Source organism: Stigmatopora argus, chromosome 12 (assembly GCF_051989625.1).
Source record: "Stigmatopora argus isolate UIUO_Sarg chromosome 12, RoL_Sarg_1.0, whole genome shotgun sequence".
Lineage (NCBI taxonomy): Eukaryota > Metazoa > Chordata > Actinopteri > Syngnathiformes > Syngnathidae > Stigmatopora > Stigmatopora argus.
The window spans coordinates 4,609,137-4,632,698 of NC_135398.1; the positions used below are offsets into that span (position 1 = coordinate 4,609,137).

The 23,562-nt window shown below is 39.2% G+C and overlaps 2 protein-coding genes across 4 annotated transcripts in view; both read left to right on the forward strand.

The window, feature by feature from the left end:
- tesk2 (testis associated actin remodelling kinase 2) overlaps positions 1-7,816 on the forward strand; it is a 22,718-nt gene extending 14,902 nt beyond the window's left edge. For all 3 annotated transcript variants that reach the window (XM_077614436.1, XM_077614439.1, XM_077614438.1), the window contains 9 exons: positions 578-626; positions 3,459-3,605; positions 4,196-4,278; positions 5,010-5,094; positions 5,182-5,265; positions 5,357-5,443; positions 5,650-5,791; positions 5,887-6,435; positions 6,950-7,816. In XM_077614436.1, coding sequence (XP_077470562.1) covers positions 578-626; positions 3,459-3,605; positions 4,196-4,278; positions 5,010-5,094; positions 5,182-5,265; positions 5,357-5,443; positions 5,650-5,791; positions 5,887-6,435; positions 6,950-7,188 — 1,465 coding nt within the window. In that variant the 3' untranslated portion in view covers positions 7,189-7,816. The remainder of the gene's footprint in view (positions 1-577; positions 627-3,458; positions 3,606-4,195; positions 4,279-5,009; positions 5,095-5,181; positions 5,266-5,356; positions 5,444-5,649; positions 5,792-5,886; positions 6,436-6,949) is intronic.
- A 347-nt stretch (positions 7,817-8,163) lies between these two features.
- Positions 8,164-15,635, forward strand: LOC144085834 (uncharacterized). Its single transcript, XM_077615491.1, has 15 exons — positions 8,164-8,196; positions 8,278-8,425; positions 8,922-9,116; positions 9,311-9,413; positions 9,485-9,629; positions 10,094-10,176; positions 10,253-10,360; positions 10,429-10,547; positions 10,618-10,783; positions 10,866-10,963; positions 11,236-11,307; positions 11,380-11,961; positions 12,023-12,183; positions 12,289-12,857; positions 13,125-15,635. Exons 3-15 carry the CDS (start codon positions 9,029-9,031, stop codon positions 15,244-15,246), a joined length of 4,416 nt encoding a protein of 1,471 aa, XP_077471617.1. The 5' UTR covers positions 8,164-8,196; positions 8,278-8,425; positions 8,922-9,028; the 3' UTR covers positions 15,247-15,635.
- The last annotated feature ends 7,927 nt before the right edge of the window (positions 15,636-23,562 follow it).

The window sequence follows — 23,562 nt, forward strand, 5'->3', positions numbered from 1 at the left end:
ACATTTTTCATACGTTTTTTTTCCCGTATTTTATACGTTTTTTGATCATTTCAAATTGTGTATGCCGTATAACAACTTTTGTATGAGATTTTTTTTGTAAAACCGATCTCGTTTAACCCATCCCGGATTGTCTCGGTCACTCGTAGCAGACAAAAACGTCATCGTCGACTGCTAATAGTCATGCTTTAAGCATGTTATGCGCACACGTATTCCCCATTCACACACCTGCCTTTTCACTATATAAATATAGCGCGTCAGCAAGCAATGTACGAAGACAGTCAAGCTGTCAGAAACATCTACAGAATCTTGAATTTAGTGCATACTGATTGGGCAAAATTTAGACAAGACTTTTAAGTGCGCCCTATGTGAGTAAATATGTGCCACATTGCATTTGTACGTTGTTGTTTTTTTAATCGCTTAATAAGGGGAGCAATTGGACAATTTTTTTTTTTGGGTAAACATTTGTTCGATTAAAGAAGCCCCATTTTCCGTAATGCTACATTGATGTCATTCCTTTCTGAATGCGTTTAGTTTATGAATGAATCCCAACTTTTGTTTTTGTTTTTTTTGGCTGCAGGTTCAAGGGTGTGTGTGTGCACGAGGGCCAGCTTCACGCTTTAACGGAGGTAAGAGAACACATTCGGACTTGTCTCGCTTTATTTGACTAGTTCTGAAACACCCTGGCAGGTAAAACATTGGCGGCGAAAAATAGACATGTCACCGAATAGCCCACATTGCGGAATGTGCGGGTGGTCAGACTCGGGTGGCCACCTCATGCTGTTTTGCTGTTTTGCTGTTTTGTCATCTGACCCCCAATTGGCCGCGTGGGCATGGGGGGGGGGGGATTCTCCGGCTCACTCGTTCGAGTCTTTTTGTAACCACTCGAACAAACGGGTGAATTTTCACCTTTTCCCGTTGTTTTTTTAAAGATTATTTTTCAAAAGAGATAGCCTCAATGCTTTTTAGTTTTCAGATGTGGCCTTTGTTGGAGTCAGGTTCTTTTGATAGTCAGCCAGGGCAACGTCACGTGATGGCTTTCTTTTGACTATTTGGCTTTGAATTTGTTAGTCACTGGTAGATGTCCAATCCGTTTAAACTGGGAGGGCTGATGACTACTGTCTATTGCTGTGAGTGGTAGTCAATGAGTTAAATAATAATAATGAAATATGTTTTCTGGTAATGGACATTTTATCTATTCAATAATTTTTTTCTTAATCAGTATTTTAGATATAAAGGGTAATAAATTGAATTTTGCTTTAGAAAAAAATTAGGCAGGGTTTTTCTTTCTTTCTATTGTCATTTAAATCACCTAATTAAATTTTGTATCCCTTTTTTATATTTCTTATTAAATTAGAAATAGTTATCTTTTTCATGATCCAGCAGTGGTTTTCTTTCGTTTTTGTTTAGTTTTTTTCCAGGGTGGTAATACTTTGACCTGGCGCTAAAGTAATGCTATTTCCAGTAATAATAATCTGGACTAACTACAGGATTATCTTGTTTTTTTTTTTATTTGAAGCTTCTAGAAAACAATACTGCTTTGTGTCACTATAGGCTAAAATACCAAAGTGCTTTAATCAAGTTGCTAAAATACATGAAACATATTCCAGCGGGCATACCGGTCGGCGCTCAGGGAAGATAGTAACCCTCAGCAAGCGTCCAATCACATGATGTTATCCCAGTTGAGTGTCATTTCTGCTTCTGAGATATTCATCAGCATCAGCCTCAGCCTCTTGGCCTAAATCCGGGCCTTTATCCGTGTTAACCACTCGTGTTCCGTGACGCCTTTACGTGGGGATTAGTGTGTTTTTATGGCCAGGTCAGCGGAGTTCTCTCGGGTCAAAGAGCCAGACGAGTGAGAGCTCAATACACTTCCCGTCCACGTCCAGCCAAGTGAAGCGGCGACACCACATTACGCCTGGCGGGCTTCCCCCGGGCTTGTCTAGTGACCCAGAACCTAGCAACCGTGTAACAACTACTTAGCCAGCATCCAATTGATTTAATTGAAAAAAATATATATATATTTGATGCCATTTGAGAGGCCACAGATGGAATTTGGATGAAATATTTTGTTATTTTCTGCTGTAATTTTGTTTTGTATTCCATTTACGGTGGTACCTCGACATACGATCTTAATCCATTCCGGGACTGAGATCGTATGTCGAGCTTTTCGTAACTCGAGCAGACGTTTCCCATTGAAATGAACTAAAAACAAATTACCGTAATTACTCGAATATAACACGCAGGTTTTTGCAAAATAATTAATTCCAATAGTTGGGGGTGCGTGTTATAATCAAAAACATTTTTTTTTTTTTTTTTTTAATTTTTTTTTTTTTTTTTTTGTGTGTCTTGTTACATGGCCCTTAGCCTGGTGCTTTTTCTTGCCAAATAAATTGAATTGAAATTGAATTGAATAAAATAAATTACAAATTTTCGATCGAAAAAAGCATTGTCAAACTCACTTTGACGCACGGATTTTACGTCATCTCGTAGAGCCGACGCACGGATTTTACGTCATCTCGTGAAGCCGAGACCACCACTGCCCCCTCTAGCCTTGTACCCGTCTCAGTTCACCCTCTCTCAGTTCAGTGTTATAATCAATAACTAAAATAAATTACAAATTTTCGATCGAAAAAAGCATTGTCAAACTCACTTTGACGCACGGATTTTACGTCATCTCGTAAAGCCAATCGGATGATGTGTTGTGGGAGGAAGAGGAAGTGGATGAAGGAAGCGTGGACGTTGATAGGATTCTCAACGAAGAGATGTATGAGAGGACAGACAAAGAGAGAGAGGAACTTTTCATTTGAAGGATTCTAATGAATAAATTTGTTTGAACAAAACAATCGTGAAACGAAGAAAAAAAGGTAAGATTTCTGATTTTCGTCAGCGGGAAATTTTAGGTGCGCACTATATTCGAGTACTGCGTTTTTCCAGATTTTTTTGGCCCAAAGTTATACCTGCGTGTTATTTTCGAGTGCGCGTTATATTCGAGTAATTACGGTAATTGGTTCCAACCCTCTGAAAAAACACCAAAAACAGGAAATTGTATTGGAAAAAATGTTTTATTTCTTCTAATTCGCCATCTATTAACAAAGTAACACATAACTAGTGGTTTAATAGTAATAAAATGTGTTTAATAGAACTAAAATTGGGCGGCGTTGTGTGCACGAGTATACTTCATTACCCAGAAAGCCCTCTTTTTGCTCGCGCATGCGCGTTGTGCATTTCCTGGTCGAAACTCGTCTGAATTTATAGTAGTTATACACGAAAGAGATGTGGCAAAAAAAGACAGTGCGCTACAATGCTAAACAGCCTCTCATGTCATGGCCATCTGGCTTGGTCGCATTTCGAAATTTTGATCGTATCGCAGGCGAATTACCTGATCGAAATTTTCGTCGTATCACGAGGTGATCGTAGGTCGAGGTACCACTGTAATGTTTTTTTATCCTTTTTTTCAGTACATCAATGGTGGCAACCTGGAGCAGCTTCTAGACAGCAACAAGCATCTGAGCTGGCCAGCCAGAGTCAAACTGGCCAGCGACCTCGCCGGCGGTCTGGCCTACCTGCATGCCAAAGGGATCTTCCACCGGGACCTCACCTCCAAGGTGGGCTGCAAACACAACAGGGCGACTACCGTTTTAGTACAAAGGGGCAATGATTTGTAGGCCGTGGAAGGTCATTTTCAACATATTGACCTGGAAATATTGATTTATATACTGTGAGTAATGTATCTTTGTTCCTACTCAATCGATGACACTGATGTATAGTGGATAGGGGAGTGGCTTCCGCTTGCGAGTATCAGCATGGATATTCACATTTTTCTGAATTTACCCCAAAAAATGTAATTAACAAACAAAATTTTCCCCCCAGAAAAAAAATGCGTTGTAGTGAAACCGCAATAGTTGAAGCCGTGATATTCGAGGGATTACTGTAGTGTATTTCCCATGTATTGAGGCATCGCTAGGAAACGCTGGTCGTACTTTTTAATATTCTTCTAACAGCACTTTCAACCTAGCGACATTTAAAACATTTATAATGGGTACTTTTAATTTGTTTTTACAGTAGTTTTGCTCTGTAATGTCATGTGGACTTTATTTCACATTGAAGTCAGTATAATGTGTCATCGACCAGTCGGGCTTTTCCACAGTATGATAAAAATAACAATAATCCTGATGCTGTTTTGGTCTCCCGGCAGAACTGTTTAATCAAATGCGAGGACGGCAGCTACACGGCGGTGGTCGGAGACTTCGGATTGGCCGAGAAGATCCCTGCTAATCTGTAAGTGTCCCTTCCACTTGATTTTGACTTGACTACTTTAGTCATACCTGTCAACCTCTGCCGATAACTGCCCTTATAAATGATTATGATTCCCCTTACAAACCCCCAAAAAACCTTACAAACACCGTACGAGTCGTACGGTGTTTGTAAGGTTTTTTGGGGGTTTGTAAGGGGAATCATAATCATTTATAAGGGCAGTTATCGGCAGAGGTTGACAGGTATGATTTAGTTGCTGTATATGAAGGAGGCTCCAAACTATAATAGTACATTCTTAACCCATCTTCTCAATGGATAAATCCAATTGGTTACTCGCTAATCCCTGCTCGATTGTGCATTTGTGAAACCTTGTTAGTCCCAAACAGCACATCAATTGGCTCCAGAAACCAAAATGAGGATAAGGACCTGCGTCTGTTTTCGTTTTATGATACTATGACTATATTTCAGGGGACAGTCAAGGAAAAGGACAACGCAAAGTATCGCATTTTTTCTTTTATTTGATACTAAAATGGAGAACAACAGGTAAATGGTTGTTAACACAGTTACAGTGTTTCAGATAACTTTAGCCTTAAAAACAAGTCGTGCTTGAGTTTTAGTCGCAGGTTAAGTCAAACCATGACAAAAAATGCAATTTATAGTCCTGAAACCACAGCAATTATTGTGAATAATGCCATTTTAAAATGTCTTTCATGTACATATGCTAACGGGTGTTTAAACTGCGTCTTTTTGTTCAGCACGGAAGGAGCAAAGCTGTCAGTGGTGGGATCTCCATTTTGGATGGCTCCTGAAGTTCTGAGGGATGAAGCTTACAATGAAAAGGTGACTTTGTTTCTTTATTAGCATTAAATATCGAATTAGCACACGACCATTGGAAACCACGGGACTGAATCATCTTCTCCCTCCCAGGCGGATGTCTTCTCCTACGGCATCGTCCTCTGTGAGATCATCGCTAGGATCCAGGCCGACCCCGATTTTCTGCCACGAACAGAGGTGAGTGCGAGGCCAGACCCCCTCCATGGAGTCTCGCGGGACGAAATGTCGTGTTGGCTGTCACTCACCGTTTCTCTTTGACTCGGAGTAGAACTTTGGGCTGGACTACCACACCTTTCAGCACATGGTCGGCGACTGTCCGCCCGACGTCCTCCAGCTGGCCTTCAACTGCTGCAATGTGAGTTCCTTTGACGGCTTTATCTTTAACTTCCTAAAAAGACAGAAGCGGCAATCAGATTAACTCTGTAATCCTAAAGTCCCTCCCTCCAAGCCCACCCAAGCTGGATAAGATAGACGGCGCTCATAGGAAAAGACGAAAGAGGATCATTTAAAGGGGTTTAGCGCTGATCATTTTCTAACCGTGATGATTTTCTGCTCCTCCAGATGGACCCCACGCTGAGGCCGTCCTTCCCAGACATTGTGCGAAACTTGGACGAGATATTGGCGCGCCTGAAATTGGGGGAAGCGGCGCACCAGTGCCCTCCGCTGGTTGGAGAGGGCGACAAGAAGACGTCCATGTCTAAAGGTTTGTGAAGTTTGACAAAATTGAGTCAAAATCTACTTGCATTTTTGAGATTTTCAATTTGAATTTGAACTCACCGTGTGTCCGTCCAATCACAGGGGAGAAGATCCAGGGCCTGAAGCGACTCAACCCGCTGATTTTCCCGGACGACAAAATTCCGCCCAAATCGCCCCGACCCCGCCGCAACATCTGGTTGAGCCGCAGCCAGTCGGACATTTTTTCCTGCAAGGCGGGGAGGAAAGTGAACGTGCGGGACCCTTACTACGAGCCGCCGCCGGCGTGGCGGCGAGCCGGCAAGCCGCGCAAAGTCAACCCCTTCACGGCACGCGAGGACCTGTGCGGCGGAAACATCAAGTTCTACGACGTACCTAGCAAATCGGTGTTCTCGCTGGTCTTCGACCTACGCTCGCCTCCGGGCAGCGCCTTCACCGGCCGGCCGCCGCCGCACGCCTCCGGCACCTCCGCGACCTTCTACTGGCAGCAGTTACCGGGACGGCAGTGCCACTCCTCGCCGGTGTCGCCGCAGCTGCCTCGCGCCGAGTTTCAGTACCAGCGCCACGTCGTCGCCGCGACCACGACGGCCCCGGCCGTCAACAACAATGGTCCGCTGGCCTGCGGCGCCCAGCTGGCGGCCTCTGCAATCACACGTGAGTCAGAAATCAATCATTTTCCTGCACAAATTTAAATTAAACATTGAAATCCTAACACTGGCTTGAAATATTTCTTTGAAACTTTAACCGCCATGGACGTGGGTTTTCGTTCCAACCTACAAGAGGAAAGAAATCTGGTATTTTAGGATTGCAATCAGGTGCTTCTTGTTCCAGCAGAAACCTCATTGGGTAAACTGTTTATGTTGGATCAGTTGGAACAAAAACCCACACCCACAGTGGTCCCCGAGGACCAGTTTGCTCGTGATCGTACGTTTGGTCGCCCGGGTGAATATAATTTTGAGAGCTGGTTTCAACAGTAGATATTCAGATATTAAACTTTCTCTCATGAATATAATTTTGAGAGCTGGTTTCAACAGTAAACTCGGTCATGTTGTCAAACGTCCGGCGACCAAACGTCCGGGCGACCAAACGTCCGATTACCCCAGTTTGCTCACCTCTGGTTTTGTGGGTCCTCGCCGAATCCAAAGTAACGAGCTTCTTTCCCGACCAGAGACGAGCCCGGCGTGCGGTGAAGCGCGACACAAGACGGCGCTGAGCGGCTGGGCCCGCAAATACACAGTCGTGGAAATCCCGCCGTACAACGGGCCCGAGGCGCCGGGCGGGGAGAACGGCGGCGACGACGAGGACGTGTTCGGCGAGAGCTGGTCTCCAAACGTCCCCCTCGGCGAGGCCATGGACTGCTGCTCCGCCACGTCGGAGGACCAACACATGCACGTCGTGCCGCCGTGAACTGAAGAATGCGAAGAAACGCAACCGTGACGTTAGTCGCTTTTCAAAAACGCCGGTAATGCTAATATTGTTTATATTTATTACCAATGTTACGGAATGACTTTGATTGTTTACCTCCGTGTCTCCGTCCGTGCCCTCCAACGATTAGGCTTTTGCTGTGGGACTGCATCCAAGTGGATTGGGCGCCTCGGTTAATTCTCGACTTCCGACCAGCGTCGTTAATCTGTCGTGGCTTTAGTTGGTTATCCTCGAGTGTCTTTGATTCTAACAGGATCGATTCAAAGACGACTAGACGCAGCTCCACCCGTTCACCAGCAGTCATGTTGTCTCCTTTGAAATAAAAAATACAAAAATCTGCTTAATGCAATTAAGAGATTAAGTTGGCCTCCGTAGGAACTAACATGCACTATTTTGTCATCTTTTCTATGCAAAAATAATAATAATAATTTCACACTGTTGCGCAGAAACGAGGAAGTAAAGTTTTAACAAAAAAACAACACCAACAAAAAACAACAAGTCTCACCTTTGTATATTTGTGTACAAAAATGTGCAAAATGATTTTGCTTTGAAATGACAGAGCTTCGTGCGGGGCTCATTTCTGTTTCAATAAAAACTATTTGACTCGGAATTTGTGCAAGTTTCTTGAAATAATCACTAAAGGAAATTTGAACTACTTTACAAGACTGTCAATGTGGATTTAAAAACGTCAAATCGAAGTGTAAATTACGCCATCGTCCGATTCTTTGCTAGCACAGACTGGTTAGCTTTGAAGTAACAAAGATTGTGCCCAGTTTTGTTTCAGTGTCAATCAAACTGGCTCAAACCCAACTTGACAGTTGTGCAAGTGTCGCCGAAGAGACCAGAAGGGAAATGGGGACGCCACCGAGAAAGCCTTTTGGTCCAATCAGAAGACTTTGCAGCGTGGCGATGTTCAGGAAGTGAACAGAGAGGAAGTTTGGCGGTTTTCTTGCGTCATTTGTGCTTTGTATGTGCTGGCGCAGAGTCGAGGTAAGGCAGCACTTTTATAGGCAAGTTGGAGTTTTTTTTTTTTTTTAAAGTTTCGTCCTAATGTGCTTCTGACGGGAGCAGGTATCCGGAAATCACATGGAGGAACTTACGGGAGGTCCGAGGGCCTGACTTCAGGTTTTTGACGCTTCCGCTACATCTGCAGCTAGGCCTGCTAGCGTTGGCGAAATTGTCCGCAGAGGAGAAGTCAGTCAGTCGGTGGTTCGCGCAGGTCGGGTATCCAATCTTGGTCTTTTCTTCGTTTAAGGGGTTCTGATCTGAAAGCCATTGGATAGTTTTGCTTACTTGAGCCTCAAGACTTGTGGGTGCGGCTTTCTGGAAATAAATCAAGTGCATCAGCTCAGGGTGGAAGCGGTCAACCACAAATGAACAATGACAGAGGGTCTCGAACCTTTTTAGTCCAGAGACGCCACCTGAAATTATTCTTCCAAGGGGCCAACCTCAATTAAACGTCTCCCCTAAATGCTGTCGGAATTCAATATCAGGACTGGTGTTAATGTTATGAACATAGGTCATTTGGATTTTTGTCCAGATCAAGTTCAAGAAATCTGGCAGTCATTGGTCATCTTCTGAGTTGTTGAAGTGTTCTTGAGCAAAAATCTGAATTCACAATTGTTCTTGATACAGTGTTGGCTGTCCAAACTCTTTGGGGCCGCATTGTGAAAAATTAACTGGTCCTGATTTTTTTTTTTTTTTACTGGATTCAGGCAACAATGTCCCTGCACTGAGAAGGAGTCCACAATTCACTAAATCCAGTGGCATCTGGTTGAAAAGGGTTCTGGAGCTGCGCTTTGAAGAGAACTTTCATCTAGCCATGAGGAGAGTGCGGAAAAAGGTGTCCGGCAAAGACAAGGTCTTTAGCTGTGACCTTCTCGAGCACTTGAACACCTCCGGCCAGGACGGTACGACGGACTTCGGGGAAAAAAAATGCCATCTTCTAATGACAGCAGTTACTTCATATGAATTCCAATTAAATTATGAATGAATGTCGTACGTAATATGTAATCTATGTGGTTGTATTTTCTATATACATAAGTTTTCTACTTTAGCGGAAAAACTCACAAGTCGGCCCGATGACGGAGGCTTTTTCCTGCAGTCCCTCAGGTGTTGCGGCGCTGCAGTCAGTTCATCGAGGAGCACGGCGTCGTGGACGGGATCTACAGATTGTCCGGCGTTTCGTCCAACATCCAAAAACTACGGTGATTTCTCTCTCTCTCTCCTGTCGGCAGTAAGCAGTGACCTGAACCCAAATGTCGTCTCTCCAAAACAGCGGCGAGTTTGAAAGCGACGGCACCCCCGACCTCAGCAAAGAAGTGTACCTGCAAGACATCCACTGCGTCAGCTCGCTGTGCAAAGCGTACTTTCGGGAGCTGCCCAATCCCTTGCTCACCTACCAACTTTACGACAAGTTTGCCGTTGAGTATAGCAGAGGCGGTCCTGGCCAAATTTGCACGCACCTGAACGTACAAACACAAGAAGTTAATCTGTCATACCTGTCAACCTCTGCCGATAACTGCCCTTATAAATGATTATGATTCCCCTTACAAACCCCCCAAAAACCTTACAAACACCGTACGAGTCGTACGGTGTTTGTAAGGTTTTTTGGGGGGTTGTAAGGGGAATCATAATCATTTATAAGGGCAGTTATCGGCAGAGGTTGACAGGTATGAATTCTGTTATTTCTGTTGATCAAACTCAAGTACAAACATACGATATCATCTTGGCAAAAAAAAACAATCACATAAGAGTAGAAATGCCAATGTAAAAATGCACTTACCCCGAACCACAAAAAAATGACTTCATCGGAATTCTAGACTTCATTTCAAAACAAAAACATCATCATCATTTGGAATCCTCCAACGCACCTTACATTTTGCAGGAAGCCGTTGCCGTCCAGCTGGAGGAGGAGCGGCTGGTGAAAATCCGAGATGTCCTGCAGGAACTTCCCAAACCTCATTACGGGTAACGGTTCCTTCCGTTTCTCGTAGAAGTCTTATCTTGGAACAGTTTTTTTTTCTTTTTGCGTGATTTCCCTCAGAACTCTGGAGTTTCTGATGCGCCACCTGGTCAAAATGGCGTCACACTCGTCCGAGACCAACATGCACGCCAGAAACCTAGCCATCGTCTGGGCGCCCAATCTCCTCCGGTGTGGATACAGTACCGCTTCTTCGGGCTGTTCCACAACCCGAATAATCCGACGGTTCTCTCGTCCAGGTCAAAGGACATCGAGGTATCTGGTTTCAATGGTACGGCGGCTTTCATGGAAGTCAGGGTGCAGTCCATCGTGGTGGAGTTCATCCTCAACCACGTCCCGCAACTATTTCCCGAGCCAAGTAAACGCATCTGGAACATCTAGTAGCGCGTCTTCTGAGCGCAGTCTTTCAAAATGTCCGCTTCCTTCAGGTACGCCCGACGTCCGCAGAAAATCTCTCCCCTCTCCGACGGCTATCTTCGGCCAGGAGGAGTCGTTGTTCAAACTTCAGCCTTCTCCCAACTTTGGCCACATCAGTCCCGGGGACGGTCCCCTTCCCATGAGACCATATCACGCCATCATAGAAGGCACCGACAAGTGAGTAGAGTCCACAACATTTGGAGAAGGACTTGTGGTCTTCCTTCTTTGTGGTTTTTGGTCAAACTTCTGGTCAATACAGGAGGAAAGGCTCCTTCAAAGGAAGAAAGTGGATGTCCATCTTCAATATTGGCAGTCGCTTCCAAGACCCTAGAAGACGGCAAAAACACTCGGTTAAAGGTACATTTTCGAGACCCTCTGATTGCGATTGATTCATTAAATTGAGTATTTGCGGAGAAAAAAGCTTTGAATTCAGTTCTGCTACTTGATTTAATCATTCAATTAGAGGCATTGTCATGGTTTGTGTTTAAAGTGCTGTATTTGGATTTTTTAAACAGTGAATACAACATAACTCATTTGCTATGTCCACATTTTGAGACTCCTCCTCCTCCTCCTCCTCCTCCTCCTCCTCCTTTTAATGTCACAACTACTATCTATTTTTTTACGTATAGAGAAGAAAATACCGACGTTACGACCAGCTCGAAGTATGGACTCCCTCAGCATTTCCCCCTACACCAACAAAGGTACTGGTCTTCTTTCACTGGGAGATCCACGAACCCCAATGTGCAGTTATCGCATAATTTCTTTCATTCCAGATCCCATACGTCCTCTGCAGACCTCGCGATCCACCAAAATGTCCGTCTTGGAAGTTTCCACTTCGGCGAGCCCGTTGAGCAGAAGTGAATATGCCGTGACCTATCGCAGGGGGACGGGACTCGTAAGCGGGGGCACCCAAGGCACGTACACGGCCCTCGACCCCGAAGGCTTGGGGGCCGCGGACGGCGACTCCGCCCAATCCAAGTCGCCGGGAATGTCCGCGAAGGCGGGTCGGAGAGTGGCCATGCACATCACCGGGCCCACCATGGTCACGGTCCCACTGCACATCACTTCCAACTTGGCCTTGGGTCTTCTGCAAGGAGGCGGAAGTGACCGAGTGGTGCACCGGGGTCCGGATAAGGACGGGGGAGATCGCGTGGAGACCGAGGAGGGTGGGAGACGGGAATCCAAGGTTGACGAAGTGAGGCAAGCCGTGGAAGAGAACAAAGTCTTGTCGGTTGAGAAGGAAATTATTCTGGATCAAGAGGCAAATACATTAGTTTGCAAGAATGAGGAACCAGATGGCCAAAGCTTGACTCTCCATGTCGATGCTGATGTTTGTCACCAAGATCCTTATGAAGGTAACAAAGGAAATGTTTTGATGCCACGAGCCGACGTCTAATGTCAAAATCTCATTTGCAGATATGCAAGGAGCTTCAGACGCCAAAAACGAGGACAGCGTTTTGGACTCCTCTGATGTCCTTAACTCCAGCCAAGCGCCGCAGGACGACCAGGAGCTCTCAGGCTACGTTCAAGACAGCTTTGAATTCCTCGATCACATGGATTGTAGCATTTCCTGGCAGGTACTCACTTCTGGCTTAACACCTTAGCTTGCTTGTAAATGTTAGCTTACTCGCAGCGTCTTGAAATGACACGCGAACCATTTTCCAACTTTTCAATCTCATCAGATCCCTCTCCATTTCCCGACGGAGCGTGGTTCCCAAGCGAACGAGTTCTCCGTCGAAGCTCCCGTTTGGTCCGACGACGAGTACGAACTCACGGAGCGACCGTGGCATCGCGCCGCCAGCCCCGACACGAGCGATGGAAACGAGTCCCCCCGTCCGCGGAGCGTGGACACCAATGAACGACATGGAAAATCCCTAAGCTTGCCTCCCATGATCTCACCCGTGTGCGATCCACAAGAGTGTTTCATTGACGGCGGGGACGACACGGCGGACGACGTTACCGTCGACTACTCTAGCAGTGATGACGAAGACGGCCTATTCGCTAGAAGCCTTCCCGCGGACTTCTTTCTAAGCGGCCCATGTGATCTTGAAACGGCGAGCATTCCAGCCAGTACTGTTGATAACGCAGCGGTGGACGAATCATCTAAAGAAATGCAATTCAACCCTGAATACTGTACTGCCAACCAACAAGAAAACCCCAATATCAACCAGGATGACATTGGTGTACAGGAAGAAGAGGCAATACCACGAAACGAAGAAGGAGTCGAGGACCAAGAGGACAAAAGTCTGAGGTAAAAAGAACGTCCTTCCAAATAAATAAACCTTAACGACAAAGTAATGATCCACGTTATGAGGAAAACTAACTGTCAAAACAACTAGCACATTAAGCTTGAGATTGTTCTTCCACATTTCCTGTACACACAAGGATGTCTATTATCGTGCCATAAAACAGCAGAAAAAGCTAACACCTAGCTTGTCTCATAACCAGGAAAATACACACCCCAAACCAAAGAATAACCTGAACCCATATTGTAATGTTTTTTTTTTCTTCTTTACAGAATTGAAGATATCATAATGAAGGAAGCAGAGCCAGAAGTTGTTTCCTTAGAAATGGCATCAAACCATTGTCTGGACTTAGCAATGCAAGAACACACAGACCAATCAAGTGTCAACATCAATGATGACGTAGCCATTGAGAATGTAAGACTGGAAGATGATGTCCCTCATAACTCCCTAGTCCAAAAAGAAACATTCAAAGCAGAGGAGTTCCTACAGGTGTCTGAGGCGGCTACGGCATCTTTTCAACAGGACAAGGTCGAGGAAGAAGTCTCCCAAGACATAGAGGTCACGAATCCTGAAGCGATTACAAGTTTCTCCAAAATCCTCTCAACAGAAGATAACCGGGAACTGCGAAAATCAAAGACGGAGGAGGACGGTTGTGTGAAAATCTGGAAGGAGCTTGAAGAGACCGTTTGTGAACTGATCGAGGAACAGGAAAGAAGCACCGGGGAGCTCCAATATGGCGAAGAAGCCGTTTGTGAACTGATTGAGGAACGGGAAAGAAGCACAGAGGAGGTCCAATACTGCGAAGAGGCCAGTAAGATCGAGAAAACCACAGGAATGAAGACTCGGGGGACAGAGATCAATTCAACACAGAGGTTTGACCAAGAAGGAGAGATTGTAAAAATGTGGGTGCCTGAAGCACCCTTTAGTGAGGAAGTGACAACGATCCCAAGTCTTGGAGATACACCCCTGCAAGAGGGCAGGTCTGATGTCTCAGAGTCCAGAGAAGGTGAGAGATTTGGTTCAGGTCCAGAGACGTGTGAACTAGAAGGTACGATTGAGGAAAAGCTGGAAGAAGACAAACCCTTTCACGAGGAGGTAACCGTGACACCCCCGAAAGACGTCACTTCTGAGATTCAAGAGTCTGAAGAAGCCACGAGGCTTATGGGGCGAGGAGCAGAGAGCTGTCAACCAGAAGTTACTCTTAAAGAAAGGTTGGTGTTTGAAGAAGACAGACCTACAAGTGAGGAACTGACAGTAACACCAAGTCTTATAGGTACACCCCAAAAAGTTTTCAAGCCTATTGGGTCTGTAGAAGCTGTAACGTTTGAGGAGCGAGAACCAAAAGCGACTCTTCAGATGACTAAAAACGGCAAACTTCATTTTGAAGAAGTGACAGCAACGCCTAGTCTTAGAGAAACACCCCTACAAGAGGTCAGGGCTGACATGTCAGATATCAGAGAAGCTGTGAGTTTTGGTTCAGGTCCAGAGAGATCCGAACAAGAAGGCCCTGTCAGGGAAAGCTTTGGAAAAGATGAAAATCCCATTTGTGACGAAGTGATAATGATGCCAAGTCTTAACGATAGACCACTGGAAGAGGTCAGGTTTGACATAGAAGAGTCTGGAAAAGCTGTGAGGGTTGAGGAGCGAGAACCAGACGTTCTTGTTCAGAAGACATTCGTGCCTGATGAAGAAAAGCAAATTAGTGAACAAGTGGCAGTGACACCAAGTCTTGGAGATACGCCCCTGAAAGTTGTCAGCTCGGAATTTGCGGACCCTGAAGGTACTGTTGGGGAAAAACTGGTGACTGAAGATGACAAACTTACTTTTGAGGAACTGACAATGACACCAAGTGTTGGCGATAAAGCACCGATGGAACTTTGTTCTGATGTTATACAGTCCGGAGAAGTCCTGAGCAATGAGGAGCGAGAACCAAAGAACTGTGAACTACAGGTCACCATGAAGGACCAGTTTTTTCCCCTCCAAGACAAACACAATGGTGAAGGAGCGCTAGTGACACAAAGTCTTGGAAATCCACCTCTGAAAGATGTCAGGTCTGATATTCTGGAACGTGGAGTAGAAAGGAAGCTGGTCATCTCCAAATTGCCCAAAGTTTACCAAGTGAAGGCGGTGCCAGTGGTGCCACCCAAGCCCCAACACTGTAAAGCGGCCGTTCGAAGTCTTCGCCAACAACGAGAGAAGAGAGACGGCGAGGCGCCAGAAGACCACGGGGCCACCTGCGGCAAGGACTCGCCCCGGAACAGCCCGTTGAGCATGTGCTTTGACGAAGCCGTCGCCAAAGCGACAATGAGGCGAGAAAAGGAGCGCGAAAGCGAGCGGGAACGGCAGTGGGATTGGCCGGGCGAAATCCAGAGAGACACCCCAGAGTGGAATTAGTCACAAAAAGTTCAGAACTGGACGATAACGAAAATTCAGGATGGACTAATCGTGCGCTATGGACAACTTTTACAGTGCAACAGTTTGAGCCTAACGAGCGAAGTATTTTTTTCACTAATTACGATTCTCCCAAGAAATTCGAAAGGCAATATTACACGTGTGAAATTCATCCTGCGCTTTTACCTGAAATATTGTGAACATTTTGTGTGGTATGTTTCTATAGGATACCATAGACATGAATTAGAAGCACATGGACTGGTTTTTGGTGAGCCTCAAAGGTTGGTCCATTTACAAGTATATGTACAGTTTTGATATAATGAATATTGAATTGAACTTACCTGTCTGCCATTGACTTAAAAATAGTAGATAAATGCTGTCGTTTGACCATTCTTTGACTTCTGTTATCATTTTTACGCTGAAAGCCTTACTATACATGGTCTTTAAAAAAAAAAGCCTTACTATACATGGTCTTTTTTTAGGAAAAAAAGCCTCACTATACATGGGTCTTTTTTAAGAAAAAAAAAGCCTAACTATACGTGGTCTTTTTTAAGGAAAAAAAGCCTTACTATACATAGTCGTTTTTTTAAAAGAAAAAAGCCTTAGAATATATACTATGTCGTTTTTTAAGGAAAAAGCCTTACTATACTATATCGTTTTTAAAGAAAAAAAGCCTTACTATATTATGTCATTTTTTAAAGAAAAAAGCCTTACGATACATTGTTGTTTTTTGAAGAAAAAAGCCCTACTATAGTATGTCGTTTTTTAAGGAAAAAAAAACTTACTATACTATGTCGTTTTTTTTTAAGAAAAAAGCCTTACTATACTTTGTCGTTTTTTGAAGAAAAAAGCCCTACTATAGTATGTCGTTTTTTAAGGAAAAAAAGCCTTACTATACTATGTCGTTTTTCAAAGAAAAAAGCCTTACTATACTATGTCGTTATTTTAAGAAAAAAGCCTTTCTATAGTATGTCGTTTTTTAAGGAAAAAAAGCCTTACTATACTATGTCGTTTTTTAAAAAAAGCCTTACTATACTATGTCGTTATTTTAAGAAAAAAGCCTTACTATACATTGTCGTTTTTAAAGAAAAAAGCCTTACTATACTATGTCGTTTTTTTAAAGAAAAAAGCCTTACTACACTATGTTGTTGTTTTTAATGAAAAAAGCCTACTATACTATGTCGTTATTTTAAGAAAAAAGCGTTAATATACTATGTCGTTTTTTGAAGAAAAAAGCCTTAATATACTATGTTGTTATTTTAAGAAAAAAGCCTTACTATACATGGTCGTTTTTTGAAGAAAAAAGCCCTACTATAGTATGTCGTTTTTAAAGGAAAAAAAGCCTTACTATACTATGTCGTTTTTTAAAGAAAAAAGCCTTACTATACTTTGTCGTTATTTTAAGAAAAAAGCCTTACTATACTATGTCGTTTTTAAAGAAAAAAGCCTTACTATACTATGTCGTTTTTAAAGAAAAAAGCCTTACTATACTATGTCGTTTTTTAAAGAAAAAAAGCCTTACTATACATGGTTGTTTTTTGAAGAAAAAAGCCCTACTATAGTATGTCGTTTTTTAAGGAAAAAAAGCCTTACTATACTATGTTGTTTTTTAAAGAAAAAAGCCTTACTATACTATGTCGTTTTTTAAAGAAAAAAGCCTTACTATACTATGTCGTTTTTTGAAGAAAAAAGCCTTACTATACTATGTCGTTTTTTGAAGAAAAAAGCCTTACTATACTATGTCGTTTTTTGAAGAAAAAAGCCTTACTATACTGTGTCGTTTTTTGAAGAAAAAAGCGTTAATATACTATGTCGTTTTTTGAAGAAAAAAGCCTTACTATACTATGTTGTTTTTTTAAGAAAAAAGCCTTACTATACATGGTCGTTTTTTGAAGAAAAAAGCCCTACTATAGTATGTCGTTTTTAAAGGAAAAAAAGCCTTACTATACTATGTCGTTTTTAAAGGAAAAAAAGCCTTACTATACTATGTCGTTTTTTAAAGAAAAAAGCCTTACTATACTATGTCGTTTTTAAAGAAAAAAACCCTTACTATACTATGTCGTTTTTTGAAGAAAAAACCCTTACTATACTATGTCGTTTTTTGAAGAAAAAAGCCTTACTATACTATGTCGTTTTTTGAAGAAAAAAGCCTTACTATACTATGTCGTTTTTTGAAGAAAAAAGCGTTAATATACTATGTCGTTTTTTGAAGAAAAAAGCCTTACTATACTATGTTGTTTTTTTAAGAAAAAAGCCTTACTATACATGGTCGTTTTTTGAAGAAAAAAGCCCTACTATAGTATGTCGTTTTTAAAGGAAAAAAAGCCTTACTATACTATGTCGTTATTTTAAGAAAAAAGCCTTACTATACTATGTCGTTATTTTAAGAAAAAAGCCTTACTATACTATGTCGTTTTTAAAGAAAAAAAGCCTTACTATACTATGTCGTTTTTTGAAGAAAAAACCCTTACTATACTATGTCGTTTTTTGAAGAAAAAAGCCTTACTATACTATGTCGTTTTTTGAAGAAAAAAGCCTTACTATACTATGTCGTTTTTTGAAGAAAAAAGCGTTAATATACTATGTCGTTTTTTGAAGAAAAAAGCCTTACTATACTATGTCGTTTTTTAAAGAAAAAAGCCTTACTATACTATGTCGTTTTTTGAAGAAAAAAGCCCTACTATAGTATGTCGTTTTTTAAGGAAAAAAAGCCTTACTATACTATGTCGTTTTTTAAAGAAAAAAGCCTTACTATACTATGTCGTTATTTTAAGAAAAAAGCCTTACTATAGTATGTCGTTTTTTAAGGAAAAAAAGCCTTACTATACTATGTCGTTTTTTTAAAGAAAAAAGCCTTACTATACTATGTCGTTTTTTGAAGAAAAAAGCCTTACTATACTATGTCGTTATTTTAAGAAAAAAGCCTTACTATAGTATGTCGTTTTTAAGGAAAAAAAGCCTTACTATACTATGTCGTTTTTTGAAGAAAAAAGCCTTACTATACTATGTCGTTATTTTAAGAAAAAAGCCTTACTATACTATGTCGTTTTTTAAAGAAAAAAGCCTTACTATACTATGTCGTTTTTTGAAGAAAAAACCCTTACTATACTATGTCGTTTTTTGAAGAAAAAAGCCTTACTATACTATGTCGTTTTTTGAAGAAAAAAGCCTTACTATACTATGTCGTTTTTTGAAGAAAAAAGCCTTACTATACTATGTCGTTTTTTGAAGAAAAAAGCGTTAATATACTATGTCGTTTTTTGAAGAAAAAAGCCTTACTATACTATGTCGTTTTTAAAGAAAAAAGCCTTACTATACTATGTCGTTTTTTGAAGAAAAAAGCCTTACTATACTATGTCGTTTTTTAAAGAAAAAAGCCTTACTATACATGGTCGTTTTTTGAAGAAAAAGGCCCTACTATAGTATGTCGTTTTTTAAGGAAAAAAAGCCTTACTATACTATGTCGTTTTTTAAAGAAAAAAGCCTTACTATACTATGTCGTTATTTTAAGAAAAAAGCCTTACTATAGTATGTCGTTTTTTAAGGAAAAAAAGCCTTACTATACTATGTCGTTTTTTAAAGAAAAAAGCCTTACTATACTATGTCGTTTTTTGAAGAAAAAAGCCTTACTATACTATGTCGTTATTTTAAGAAAAAAGCCTTACTATAGTATGTCGTTTTTAAGGAAAAAAAGCCTTACTATACTATGTCGTTTTTTGAAGAAAAAAGCCTTACTATACTATGTCGTTTTTTGAAGAAAAAAGCCTTACTATACTATGTCGTTTTTTGAAGAAAAAAGCCTTACTATACTATGTCGTTTTTTGAAGAAAAAAGCCTTACTATACTATGTCGATTTTTGGAGAAAAAAGCCTTACTATACTATGTCGTTAATTTAAGAAAAAAGCCTTACTATACTATGTCGTTTTTTATAAAGAAAAAAGCCTTACTATACTATGTCATTTTTTAAAGAAAAAAAAGCCTTACTATACTATGTCGTTATTTGAAGAAAAAAGCCTTACTATACTATGTCATTTTTTAAAGAAAAAAGCCTTACTATACTATGTCGTTTTTTAAAGAAAAAAGCCTTACTATACTATGTCGTTTTTTAAAGAAAAAAGCCTTACTATACTATGTCGTTTTTTGAAGAAAAAAGCCTTACTATACTATGTCGTTATTTTAAGAAAAAAGCCTTACTATAGTATGTCGTTTTTAAGGAAAAAAAGCCTTACTATACTATGTCGTTTTTTGAAGAAAAAAGCCTTATTATACTATGTCGTTTTTTAAAGAAAAAAGCCTTACTATACTATGTCGTTTTTGAAGAAAAAAGCCTTACTATACTATGTCATTTTTTTAAAGAAAAAAGCCTTACTATACTATGTCGTTATTTGAAGAAAAAAGCCTTACTATACTATGTAATTTTTTAAAGAAAAAAGCCTTACTATACTATGTCGTTTTTTAAAGAAAAAAGCCTTACTATACTATGTCATTTTTTAAAGAAAAAAGCCTTACTATACTATGTCGTTTTTTAAAGAAAAAAGCCTTACTATACTATGTCGTTTTTTAAAGAAAAAAGCCTTACTATACTATGTCGTTATTTTGAGAAAAAAGCCTTACTATAGTATGTCGTTTTTTAAGGAAAAAAAGCCTTACTATACTATGTCGTTTTTTAAAGAAAAAAGCCTTACTATACTATGTCGTTTTTTAAAGAAAAAAGCCTTACTATACTATGTCGTTTTTTGAAGAAAAAAGCCTTACTATACTATGTCGTTATTTTAAGAAAAAAGCCCTACTATAGTATGTCGTTTTTTAAGGAAAAAAAGCCTTACTATACTATGTCGTTTTTTAAAGAAAAAAGCCTTACTATACTATGTCGTTTTTAAAGAAAAAAGCCTTACTATACTATGTCGTTATTTGAAGAAAAAAGCCTTACTATACTATGTCGTTTTTTAAAGAAAAAAGCCTTACTATACTATGTCGTTTTTTGAAGAAAAAAGCCTTACTATACTATGTCGTTTTTTGAAGAGAAAAGCCTTACTATACTATGTCGTTTTTTGAAGAGAAAAGCCTTACTATACTATGTCGTTTTTTGAAGAAAAAAGCCTTACTATACTATGTCGTTATTTTAAGAAAAAAGCCCTACTATAGTATGTCGTTTTTTAAGGAAAAAAAGCCTTACTATACTATGTCGTTTTTTAAAGAAAAAAGCCTTACTATACTATGTCGTTATTTTAAGAAAAAAGCCTTACTATAGTATGTCAATTTTTAAGGAAAAAAAGCCTTACTATACTATGTCGTTTTTTGAAGAAAAAAGCCTTACTATACTATGTCATTTTTTAAAGAAAAAAGCCTTACTATACTATGTCGTTTTTTAAAGAAAAAAGCCTTACTATACTATGTCGTTTTTTAAAGAAAAAAGCCTTACTATACTATGTCGTTATTTTGAGAAAAAAGCCTTACTATAGTATGTCGTTTTTTAAGGAAAAAAAGCCTTACTATACTATGTCGTTTTTTAAAGAAAAAAGCCTTACTATACTATGTCGCTTTTTAAAGAAAAAAGCCTTACTATACTATGTCGTTTTTGAAGAAAAAAGCCTTACTATACTATGTCATTTTTTAAAGAAAAAAGCCTTACTATACTATGTCGTTATTTGAAGAAAAAAGCCTTACTATACTATGTAATTTTTTAAAGAAAAAAGCCTTACTATACTATGTCGTTTTTGAAAAAAAAGCCCTACTATAGTATGTCGTTTTTTAAGGAAAAAAAGCCTTACTATAGTATGTCGTTTTTTAAAGAAAAAAGCCTTACTATACTATGTCGTTATTTTAAGAAAAAAGCCTTACTATACTATGTCGTTTTTTAAAGAAAAAAGCCTTACTATACTATGTCGTTTTTTAAAGAAAAAAGCCTTACTATACTATGTCGTTTTTTGAAGAAAAAAGCCTTACTATACTATGTCGTTATTTTAAGAAAAAAGCCTTACTATACTATGTCGTTTTTTAAAGAAAAAAAGCCTTACTATACTATGTCGTTTTTTGAAGAAAAAACCCTTACTATACTATGTCGTTTTTTGAAGAAAAAACCCTTACTATACTATGTCGTTTTTTGAAGAAAAAAGCCTTACTATACTATGTCGTTTTTTGAAGAAAAAAGCCTTACTATACTATGTCGTTTTTTGAAGAAAAAAGCGTTAATATACTATGTCGTTTTTTGAAGAAAAAAGCCTTACTATACTATGTCGTTTTTAAAGAAAAAAGCCTTACTATACTATGTCGTTTTTTGAAGAAAAAAGCCTTACTATACTATGTCGTTTTTTAAAGAAAAAAAGCCTTACTATACATGGTCGTTTTTTGAAGAAAAAGGCCCTACTATAGTATGTCGTTTTTTAAGGAAAAAAAGCCTTACTATACTATGTCGTTTTTTAAAGAAAAAAGCCTTACTATACTATGTCGTTATTTTAAGAAAAAAGCCTTACTATAGTATGTCGTTTTTTAAGGAAAAAAAGCCTTACTATACTATGTCGTTTTTTAAAGAAAAAAGCCTTACTATACTATGTCGTTTTTTGAAGAAAAAAGCCTTACTATACTATGTCGTTATTTTAAGAAAAAAGCCTTACTATAGTATGTCGTTTTTAAGGAAAAAAAGCCTTACTATACTATGTCGTTTTTTGAAGAAAAAAGCCTTACTATACTATGTCGTTTTTTGAAGAAAAAAGCCTTACTATACTATGTCGTTTTTTGAAGAAAAAAGCCTTACTATACTATGTCGTTTTTTGAAGAAAAAAGCCTTACTATACTATGTCGATTTTTGGAGAAAAAAGCCTTACTATACTATGTCGTTAATTTAAGAAAAAAGCCTTACTATACTATGTCGTTTTTTATAAAGAAAAAAGCCTTACTATACTATGTCATTTTTTAAAGAAAAAAAAGCCTTACTATACTATGTCGTTATTTGAAGAAAAAAGCCTTACTATACTATGTCATTTTTTAAAGAAAAAAGCCTTACTATACTATGTCGTTTTTTAAAGAAAAAAGCCTTACTATAGTATGTCGTTTTTTAAGGAAAAAAGCCTTACTATACTATGTCGTTTTTTGAAGAAAAAAGCCTTACTATACTATGTCGTTTTTTGAATAAAAAAGCCTTACTATACTATGTCGTTATTTTAAGAAAAAAGCCCTACTATAGTATGTCGTTTTTTAAGGAAAAAAAGCCTTACTATACTATGTCGTTTTTTAAAGAAAAAAGCCTTACTATACTATGCCATTTTTTAAAGAAAAAAGCCTTACTATACTATGTCGTTTTTTAAAGAAAAAAGCCTTACTATACTATGTCGTTTTTTAAAGAAAAAAGCCTTACTATACTATGTCGTTTTTTGAAGAAAAAAGCCTTACTATACTATGTCGTTATTTTAAGAAAAAAGCCTTACTATAGTATGTCGTTTTTAAGGAAAAAAAGCCTTACTATACTATGTCGTTTTTTGAAGAAAAAAGCCTTACTATACTATGTCGTTTTTTAAAGAAAAAAGCCTTACTATACTATGTCGTTTTTGAAGAAAAAAGCCTTACTATACTATGTCATTTTTTAAAGAAAAAAGCCTTACTATACTATGTCGTTATTTGAAGAAAAAAGCCTTACTATACTATGTAATTTTTTAAAGAAAAAAGCCTTACTATACTATGTCGTTTTTTAAAGAAAAAAGCCTTACTATACTATGTCATTTTTTAAAGAAAAAAGCCTTACTATACTATGTCGTTTTTTAAAGAAAAAAGCCTTACTATACTATGTCGTTTTTTAAAGAAAAAAGCCTTACTATACTATGTCGTTATTTTGAGAAAAAAGCCTTACTATAGTATGTCGTTTTTTAAGGAAAAAAAGCCTTACTATACTATGTCGTTTTTTAAAGAAAAAAGCCTTACTATACTATGTCGTTTTTTAAAGAAAAAAGCCTTACTATACTATGTCGTTTTTAAAGAAAAAAGCCTTACTATACTATGTCGTTATTTGAAGAAAAAAGCCTTACTATACTATGTCGTTTTTTAAAGAAAAAAGCCTTACTATACTATGTCGTTTTTTGAAGAAAAAAGCCTTACTATACTATGTCGTTTTTTGAAGAGAAAAGCCTTACTATACTATGTCGTTTTTTGAAGAAAAAAGCCTTACTATACTATGTCGTTTTTTGAAGAAAAAAGCCTTACTATACTTTGTCGTTTTTTGAAGAAAAAAGCCTTACTATACTATGTCGTTATTTTAAGAAAAAAGCCCTACTATAGTATGTCGTTTTTTAAGGAAAAAAAGCCTTACTATACTATGTCGTTTTTTAA